General features: G+C 37.9%; 1 protein-coding gene across 1 annotated transcript; it reads right to left on the bottom strand.

The window, feature by feature from the left end:
* Nucleotides 1-52: 52 nt before the first annotated feature.
* On the bottom strand, nt 53-1499 carry LOC137962477 (large ribosomal subunit protein eL21x/eL21w). Its single transcript, XM_068809365.1, has 2 exons — nt 1225-1499; nt 53-461 (listed from the first exon to the last, which is right to left on the bottom strand). The coding sequence occupies exons 1-2, from the start codon at nt 1459-1461 to the stop codon at nt 204-206; spliced, it is 495 nt and encodes a 164-aa protein (XP_068665466.1). The 5' UTR covers nt 1462-1499; the 3' UTR covers nt 53-203.
* Nucleotides 1500-10065: the final 8566 nt, after the last annotated feature.

The raw sequence follows: 10065 nt of genomic DNA, 5'->3' as shown, positions 1-10065 counted from the left end.
CCAAAACGCAAAAGACAACTGCAGCAGCAACGGTAAAGCATAGACTCTTCAGTAACTTAAGAAAATTGAACTCGGATAAAATGTATATCTAATGAAAGTAATTACTACATATGAAACAAATGAAAAGGATGATATTTCATAACAAGATGTGCAGTCAGAAAAATGGAAGAGAAAAACCACAAACTCTGGAAGGAGATTAGAAATTAGTAACCGCCCTTCAGGTCATTAACAACATCATATGGAATGGGGGTCACAGTTTCAAGTGTGGCACCCTCCACCATAAAACCAGGCTTAGGGCCCTGGGGCTGCCTCTTTGTACTGATCTTCTCTCCGCGTGCTTTTGCCTCCGCCTTCAACTGATCATTTTGAACTTTCCTCAGACGGAACTCCTCTCGACACCTTGATGGTTGAACATGCTCCACCCTAACATGGATTCTCTTCCTGATAATCCGGTTCCCAACCTGATTATTACAATCCCAAGTAATGAATATCCTCAATCTTCCACAGCCATTTGTGAGTAAAACTTTGGGGCACTAACAACCATAAACATGACAGGATAGACTAAATGGCCTTCGGAAAGTTTTAAACAATTTAGATTCTTTTAACATGTCTAGGAATAATATAATTCTAATTTAAAGAGTTTTGAACATTTCCCTTACAGACATAATTTATGAGAAAAGCCAGTAATAAATATATTATAAATATAAAAGCTAATTTGACACCGGTGAGAAGATGGATAAAGATCAAATACCATATATTCAACAGATAAGAGCTAGTTATGAGAATACCCCAAAACATACCTTCCTTTAAGCTCTCCAATACAGGTTTTCCACCAAAATACTTAAGAGAATTAGAACTCTTACATCCAAAAACTAAACCCTAATGCTTTCCTAGCTCTCTTCTTTTAATTTATGACCTTCAAATCATACAAATGTTTCTGTTTTTTTTTTTTTAGCATACCTTTCTTTAAGCTCTCCAACATAGTTTTTTCCACCAAAATGCTTAAGAGAATTAGAAAAACACCCAAAAATTAAACGCCTGTTCATCCACAATGAAAATCTAAGAGCTCTAACAAAAACGAGACAATTTGCGGCAAGCATGTCCATTAAAACAAAGAACAGAAGTTCAGGTATAGGCAAACAAGTCCAAGTGTTAACGAGTCACTAATCACAGAATGATCAAATAAAACAGGAGAAGAAATAAATAGCAGGCAATGCAAAAAACCTGCTTGTTGATCTCGACGCCAATGGCTCGCTTGGTAACGTTCCATACCCTACCGGTACGGCCGTGATAGAACTTGTGAGGCATACCCTTGTGCACTGCACCATTCACCTTGACGTCAACATAATCGCCGATCTTGAACGTTCGGAGATAGATCGTAAGGGGAATATAACCCTTCTTCCTGAATGGCCGGGAGAAGAGATCGCGAGTTCGCGACCTTAAACCGTGACCCGCCGGCATCTTTCCACTGTCCCTGACTTTGCTTCCTCTGCTCTCTCACAAACCCTAGCTTCATATTTTATACTCGATCCGGATTAGCTGATTAGGTCCAGTCGGGAGAATTGACGACAGAAGAATGAATAACAAAACTACCTTCATGTACCCGATTATTACGATGCAACCCCATTACGTTGTAGTGGGCCTCATATCATCCGACCCACTGAAGAGCCAGGAGGCAAAAGATATGTCAGTATAACTAATTGGATAAACCAAATAAATAATATAAATATTAATTAATAATTATAATTAATATATTAATTAATAATTCTTATAGAACGATAAAGAATTATTATTATTATTAAAATTTAATATCATTTAAATCGTTACAATATATAATAGTCTAATCATATACATTGAATAATTATATCATTAGAAATTAAAATCATAATTGTTAGATAATATTAAGTTAAATAAGTTTTTAATTTAAAAAATGAAATGAACTTTCAAACAAATATATCTAGTAATTTAACTTAATAACTAATATAATAAAATATGTTTAATTTTGTTTTAAATTAATATATTTATAAAATAATAGATCTTTATATTTACAAAATACCCGCTTCCTTAGCTTTGTTGAGAGGAAGGTGATCGTTCACTTTCATTTGTTGGAAGAGGAGCATTGCCACCCTCCTTTTGTAATGGGAGGAGGATGACAAGCCCCTTCCTTTCCCAACTAGAACCCCCTCTTGCACCTGCTATTTGAAGGGGAAAGGGAAGGAGATGGGAGGCCTCCCCTTCCCTTACTAAGGATGGAGGGCAATCCGCCTCCTCTTATGGTAGAAGGAGAAGGGCGACAGGGTTTTTCTACACAACAATTAACTCGTGACCTGATCGGGTTGATTTGAATTTTCATGAGACTTAGTTGGGTCGGGAGGACGAACTTGCCTTTTTTTGTTTTGATTGAATCCCAACCAAAGTTGGGACTATGTTGATGGAATCAAAACTTGGTGGGTATCAGATACAACAAAGGTTGCAATTGAGCATTGTGAAAGACTGAAAGTGTGAGCAGTGTGAGCAGCTTACATGACAACGATGATGCCTATTGGAGGACATTTGTCCTCTCTGGAAATCGCCCAACTGTTCACACATAGAAATGTCTAAGAACCTTTTTGTGGAGGTGTACATCAAATTCTCAAGAAAACATTCTTTCCTATTTGTGTTACTTGTTCCAAGTTGAAGTTATGAATGCCCCAATTAGAATTTTATTTAAAGTAAGAATACTAGACTTTAAGTTATTAAAATTACCTTGAAATGAATCATTCAATGCCCAAGAAAAATATCGAGGTTCGATGTCTATAAACCTTTAGTTTTAGTCTCAAATGGAAAAGAGAGTCGAATGTGTTTTAGAAAATAATCTATATAATATAGGTTTGTGCCTTGTAGAGTAAATCTCTCTCTCTCTCTCTCTCTCTCTCTCTCTCTCTCCCTCTCTCTCCCTCTCTCTCTCTCTTCTCTAATTATTTTTTCCTTTTTTTTTTTCTTCTTTCTTTTGTTAGTGAGCTGATTAACCACGATCCAAGTAAAGGTTGCGTTCAACATTTGGTATTAGAGCAAGACAATTTGGAAGGAGTTTCATGTACTTAAAATTATGACAATTGAGAGGAGTTTTATGTGCACAAAATGAGATGAAAGGGAGGAGTTCCATGCTTTCAGAGTAGAACCATTAGTCGGAACATCTTGTGCTAAAATTTGTTCCTGAAAGGCTACCATGACAACCAATAATGGTTTAAATAGCATGTTCATGCTACTAAAATATTATGGCAAAGGCGATCGCGAATATTGGAGATTGCAGATATTGGTGTTGTTTGTGTTTCAAGACTGATTAGATTTGATGGAGAATGGTTAGAAGACGCTGGAGAAATACATACCACAAATGCTAGAAAAAATAAATAATTGGAAGGAAACGAAAAAGAAGCATCTAAAGACCCTATATTTTGAAATCGTGAGGGTGTCTAATTTAGAGAGTATCTCTAAATACTTTGAAAGACTTATAGTATTAGTTGACGAGATGGTTGACAACGGAGAGACCTTGAGTAATATCCAAGTAGTAGAGAAGACTCTCAAAACCATGAGCAAGATATTTCAATGTTTTAAAGGAATATAAAGATTTGAGTAAGATGACACTTAATTTTTTTATTGGAATTTTACACGCTTATAAGATTAGGTTAAAAATGACAAAGATGGTGAAGTCGTACAAGCCTTGCAGAGTTGGTTAACTTTGAAAAGGGAGAAGAGTAAGTCACCTAGTAGCTCTGGAAAGAAGGGTAGTAAATATAGGGTGAGAAGAAGATAAAAACCTCTTCAAGGTTCTATCTTTTCAGTTTTCAAGAAGGGAATTAGGGTTGGAAGTCTTGGGGAAAACCTGAAATTTGTGTGTGAATGTAGAGCTTTGATGGAGGAGGAATGATTGGATGATGAAGGGGATTGTGAGAGTGGGCTAGGGGCTCTTGGGGGGCAAGAGGGATCGCGTGGGGATCTTGGAAGAAGGACACAAGAAAGCTTATATGCAAGGGGGAGAGAGAGGAGAGATGACGAATTTTAGGAGAGGGAGAGGATAGCAAAAAAATAAAATTGGGAGGCTTGATTAATTTTCCCTTTAGCCAAAGCCTTTATTTGTACCTTTTTTATTTACATATTTAGGGAAACTCCTAAGGGAAAGATTACAAAATCAAATGAGAGAATACAGGAAACTTTTAAATCAATTATAATCTTATCTCTAGAGATTCTTTAAAAGAGGAAAATAAAAATTCTATAAATCTATAAAAAAGAGGAAGGTAGAACTCTCATTTTTACCCTTGATTTTTACCTTATTTTTATTTTTGCCTTTAAGAACCATTTTTCCTTTTTTACCCGTGAGCTCCAACTGCCCCATGCTTGTGCATGGGTTCATAGTGTTGTTTTGGACATGTCATTTTTTTTTTATAGTTTAGCACTACTAGAGCATAAGAATATAGTTCAAGGCATGTCTCATATTCATGTGCATAGATTTGTTTGTAATAAATATATACTTGGAAAGCATAGTTGGCCCTTTTTCATATGGGCGGACTTGGTGTATAGCAGCACCTTTATAATTGATACATTCAAACTTGTGTATTCCAATTAAGGTACCTTCACAAGGGAGGAACATGTATCTTATTACATTTATTGATGACTACATGATAAGAACCTTATTTGTGAAAGATCCTTATCTTTTATAAAAGTGAAATGAAGAATTGAACGAGAAAGGTAAAGAGGGTTGGAATAAGAGAAAAAAGAAGAACAAATAAGTAAATTTGAGGAAAGAAGGGAGATAAGAAGAGGTTTAGAAGGAAAAGAGAGAAACTAGAGGGGAAAAGGGGGGGAGAAGTGCCAAAAGAAATTTGAGAGGGAAAAGAGAGATTTGGAAAAGGCATGATTGATTTCTTCCCTCAACCAACACCCTATTTATGGCATTATTTGGGTAGTAAGATTTTATCTTATCAAGAAGAGAGCATTTCCTCCTTATTGCCTTCATGCCCCATTTTCCCTTTTTACTCTCATGCCCCACACCTCCTTTTTTCTTGGAGGTGGTGCCACTTTCCATTTTGTAGTGGTACCACTTTATTTTGTAGAAAAAAAGAGTAGAATATGTTCTACCTTATTTTTAATTTCACATAGAAAAAAGAGTAAAATATGCTCAACAAAATTGTAGGCTCTCTGTTTATTTTCTTAGTTTTCCTTAATTTTTTCCTTTTAAATGTGTCCCAGTGTATACATACATATAAAGATGTGAGAGGATCAAAGTTATTTCCAACACTTCTAGTAAAAGATAAAGTTAAAAGAATTTAGACTCAAGAGCCAATTTCAAAACCTATTATTTTTCTAGATATTTGTTGATAGCAGCCCTATGTAGAATCACTTAAAAGAAATCATGGGCTTGTGGCCTTTGCATGCCTCTACTAAGCTAGGAGTGGGCATGGGTTGGGTAGGGATCGGGCTTACCAAAACCTGAACCCCAAAAAAACTGAAAAAAATCTAAATCGTAAAACTCAACCCCAACTCGATCATTGTCCCTGCAACCCCATACCTGCACCATTCCCGTAAACCCAATTTAAATCCGACCCATCTCCACTCCGCCCTCATAAACCCGACCCATTCAAACCCCTCGACCTCATTTTATATCTCTATTTGTGGGTCATGTTCGAGTAAGATTTGGGAAGACCTGTCCTCAACTGAAACCCAATGAGCTTTTTTCTGTCCCATCTCCCATCTCCGACCCCCAAGGTGAAACCAAAAACCCAAAGCTAGAGTTTTTGGGTCTAGTCAAGTCGAATTCCCTTTAAAACCCGACCCGAATACCCACCCATATACCCTGCTTGACCAATTTCCACCACCCATGACATTCATTCTAAATTTGTGAACGACACTGAAATTGAAGCTTGCAGACCAGGCTTCCATAAGCCGGAAACAATGGATCACCGAGCCAGTAATAGTATTCTTCCATTATCAATTTGTATATAAATACGTTTGTAATGTATAATCATGGTGAAGAAAAGTTTTATTATTAAAAACTTATATGGTATTAGAGCTGGTCGATCTCCCATTTCTCTGATCGCCATTTTTTCTGACGAAAACTTCTCCTCTACGCATCGTTGCCCTGCTTCTGCTATTGCCCATCTCTGTGCACCAGCATAGTCGCTGCTCATCAGATATCTATCTCGATGCAAAGACCACCAGGAGTACCTCCTTTCACTGCCAACTCATCATCGTCACGTCCCACGACTTCCTTCTCTTCCACCGAACTCGCTCACTCATGACCCGAGACTTCCTCCTCCTTTTCATAGTCTTCCTCGACTCGCCCTAGCTCTCGACACTGTCAAGTTGTTGTCGTTGCTAAGATCGATAGTCCTTCGACCAACACCTTGCTCTCTGCATCGATATTTTTTTTAGGAACCACTGAAATCGATGTCCCGCAAAAATTTTTGAAGACTGAGAGGTAAGATCATGAGGGTCACGCGTTAACCAACCCACGCACGTGAACCCGGGTCAACGAATCACTGAACCGAAAATAGTATTCTTCTGTTATCAATTTGTATACAAATACCTTTGTAATGTTAGGTTATAATTGTGGTGAATAAGTTATATCATTAAAATCTTACATGGTATTAGAGTAGGTTGATCTCCTATTTCTCTGATCACCATTTTTTTCGACGAGAAGTTTCACCTTTGCGCATCGTTGCTTTGCTTCCGTTGTTGCCCACCTCAGCGAATCCATGGCCGGACTCATTCTAGACAAGGGCATCACCCTCCTTTTTGTTAGATATGTCGTCTTGATGACCACTATACTGATCGATGCAACCAATGTTATGCCCACAGTGAGTTAGATGAGTCTCATGCCCATCTTGTCGAGGCTTTCACTGGATCTATACCCTCCGACTGGTCCTTGGACACTAGGGTTTCTGCTCATATGTCCAATAATGCATCCATCCTAGATCAGTCCGCTCCGTACACATGTAAGGAGTCTGTAATTGTGGAATGGGGCCTCCTTACCTATCTCACACATTGGTATTCTCTCTCCTACCCCAAATATTCAGTTATTAGATGTTTTAGTAGTTCTACATCTCACAAAAAAATCTTCTCTCCATTAATAAATTAACATTTGATTTTCCTTTAACCGTTACATTTACAAACAATCTTTTCACCATTTAGAATCGTCTCATAGGAATGGCGATGGCAACCTGTAAGAGAGATGGAAGCTTATATGTACTGGAGCATAGCAACCCTACCCTTCTTTCTATTCTTAAAAATAAATTTTTACATGTTTCCTATGATTTATGACATACTCGCCTTGGACATGTAAATCATTCTGTCATTTCCTCTTTACATAAACAAGGTTATCTCTATCTTACCTCTTTATTGCCTTCGCCATCATTATGTAGTTCATGTCAACTTGCGAAAAATCATCGTACGTTTTATCCATGTCATGAACATAAGTCGTCTCATGTGTTAGATCTTATTCATTGTGACATATGAGGCTCTTCGGCTGTCAAATCCCATTTAGGATATGCATATTATGTTATCATCATTTATGATTTTTCCCATTTCACCTGGCTTTATCTTTTGAAATTCAAATCGGTTTTTATGATATTTTTACCCAATTTCAAAAACTTGTGAAAAAACAAAATTCGCCACATATTAAAAAATTTCAAAGTGATGGCAGGGGCGAATTTACTAATACTTGCTTCTGACTCATCTCCGTACCTTTGGAATCCATCTTCAAATTTCTTGCCCATATACACCTGCCCAAAATGGACGTATAAAACACAAACATCATCATGTGACTGAGACTAGTCTGACACTTCTTTTTCACTCTCATCTTTTTCCTTGCTTCTAGGTTGAAGCCTTCAGCACTGCAACTTACCTTATCAACTGTTTGCCCACATCACTTCTTGAAGATAAATCGTTGTTTGAACTTTTATATGGTTCCTTTCCAAATTATGAAAAATTTGATCCCTTTGGTTGTCATGTTTATCCTTGCTTACGTGATTATATGTTTAACAAATTTTTTCTTCGTAGTATTCCTTGCATTTTTTTTGGGTTATAGTCCCTCTTATAAAAGGGTTTCGCTACCTTGATCCAATCACCTCTCGGATCTACATCACTTGTCATGCTCAATTTGATGAAAACAAATTTCCTTTCATACAATCATCTCAGACTCAACCCTCTTCCTCTCTCCATTTTTCCAACTTTTTGGAACCCAGGCTTATCCAAACAAAAACCCTTACTTCCTCCTCACATCATTATCCGCACATTACTCAATGTTGATTTAACCCATTTTCTATTTGCGTTGATCCGGTCGATGAGTCCATGTAGGCCACTAATTCATTTGCAGGTCCCTCTTCGCCACACTAGACTTCCAGTCCAAAACCTACTGAGACACAAATCACTCCTCCTGCTCCAATCTCTACACTACCGTTGGGTTCTCACGCTATGCTTACATGAGGTAAAACTGGTATTTTCAAACCACGTCATCCGGCCAACCTCGATATCATGGACTCCTCTGGATTTCTCTCTACTCTCTTTGTCTATATTGCGCCTAAATGATTCAAATATGTTGCTAAGAATCCCGCTTGTCTTACTGCCATGGATGAAGAGGTTCAAGCTCTGCAAAATAATCGGACCTGATTTTAGTCCCTCGACCTGCCAAAACTAATATTGTGGACTCCAAATGGGTGTTTCAGACTAAATACCTACCTAATGGATCCATTGAGTATCTCAAAGTATGCCTCGTTGCAACAAAAGATTTGGGTATGCTCAGTTACTTTCTTAGCCTTGAAGCTTCGCCCACTACCAATGGATTATTTATCAGTCAACTAAAACATGCACGAGATATTCTTACTCGACCTCAACTACTTGATAGCAAACCGATTTCTACGCTTATGGTCAATTCATAGCATCTGTCCACTAATGGTTCTCTGTTTACGAATCTCACTCTTTACATGTCTCTCGTCGACGTCCTTCAATACTTGATCATCATTACCCTGACGTAGCCCATGCGGTCAACTCTATGAGCCAATTCCTATATAGAATATTTTCTTGTTGTTAAGCATATTCTTTGCTATATCAAAGGCACTTTGGCCTTGCCTTTCGCCCATCTACTACTCTTGGTGCTCTAGTTGCTTACTCTGATGCTGACTTGGCTGGTTGTCCTGATACTTATCGCTCCACCTCTGGTTACTCCATTTATCTAGGAGATAATTTGATTTCTTGGAGTGATAAAAAGTAACCTATAGTATCACGTTCCATCAGTTAGAACCGACGAATCACTGAAATACCTTTGTAATGTTAAGTTATAATCATGGTGAATAAAAGTTTTATCATTAAAAACTTACAAAATCAACCAAAGAAACTTAAAAAAACATATCCCTCTAAACTTAACTTCCCACAACTCAAAAAGATTCATTACTCAAGCCCAGACCACACGTACAAAATCTCCCATTGTCTGAGTACTCGTGTCAACTTCAAATCACAGAAAACGATTGAGATAAGAGTCCCCAGCCGATCTCTCTCCTTGTGCCTCAAAGATGCAGCACATGTCTCCCGTGAAAAAGCTCCCCCAGATACAGGAAAAATGTTCTCCCCACCTCTACACAGTAAAGCAGAGTATCTTTTCCATTCCCTTTGTGGCTCTTCGGCATTGATTAAGGTCGTCTGCAAACCGGATAGTTATGGCTTTAAACAAAATTAAACTTTCGTGTAAACCTCTACCCTTTTGCCGACTTTCCTCGTTTGATTAGCTTATAAAATCACCAACAAATCGATTAAGAAAATTAGGGAGAAGTCATCGGGTATAGGAAGCAACATCACCCTATCTGGAGCTCTGCGCTCTTATTGCTTTCCTTTTTCTGGTTTAGTCGAGACTGGCTTTTCAGGGAATCTAACTTGTTTGAGTAGCGACGGTGAAGTGAGGGATTAATGCTTTCAGTAAAGTTGACACGTTTGGTTTGGTGGTATTGTTAAGAGCTCGGGCTTGTGAGGTTCGAGTGTGGATGTCACGCGTCCTTAGTTGATTAATTCGTTTCTTAAACAGTTATATCGGATCCTGGG

Source organism: Aristolochia californica, unplaced genomic scaffold (assembly GCF_029961685.1).
Source record: "Aristolochia californica isolate CCGP_79_NKW_82.1479 unplaced genomic scaffold, dmAriCali1.0.hap1 SCAF_4, whole genome shotgun sequence".
NCBI classification, from domain to species: Eukaryota; Viridiplantae; Streptophyta; class Magnoliopsida; order Piperales; family Aristolochiaceae; genus Aristolochia; species Aristolochia californica.
This window is presented reverse-complemented; position numbering and strand designations above follow the sequence as displayed.

Bases quoted from the DNA above. Each gene is read 5' to 3' on its own strand.
- LOC137962477 (XM_068809365.1), bottom strand. From the start codon at position 1,461: ATGCCGGCGGGTCACGGTTTAAGGTCGCGAACTCGCGATCTCTTCTCC. The intron at 462-1,224 runs GTTTTTTGCATT...TGTAATAATCAG, and splicing joins GCGTCGAGATCAACAAGCAG to GTTGGGAACCGGATTATCAG.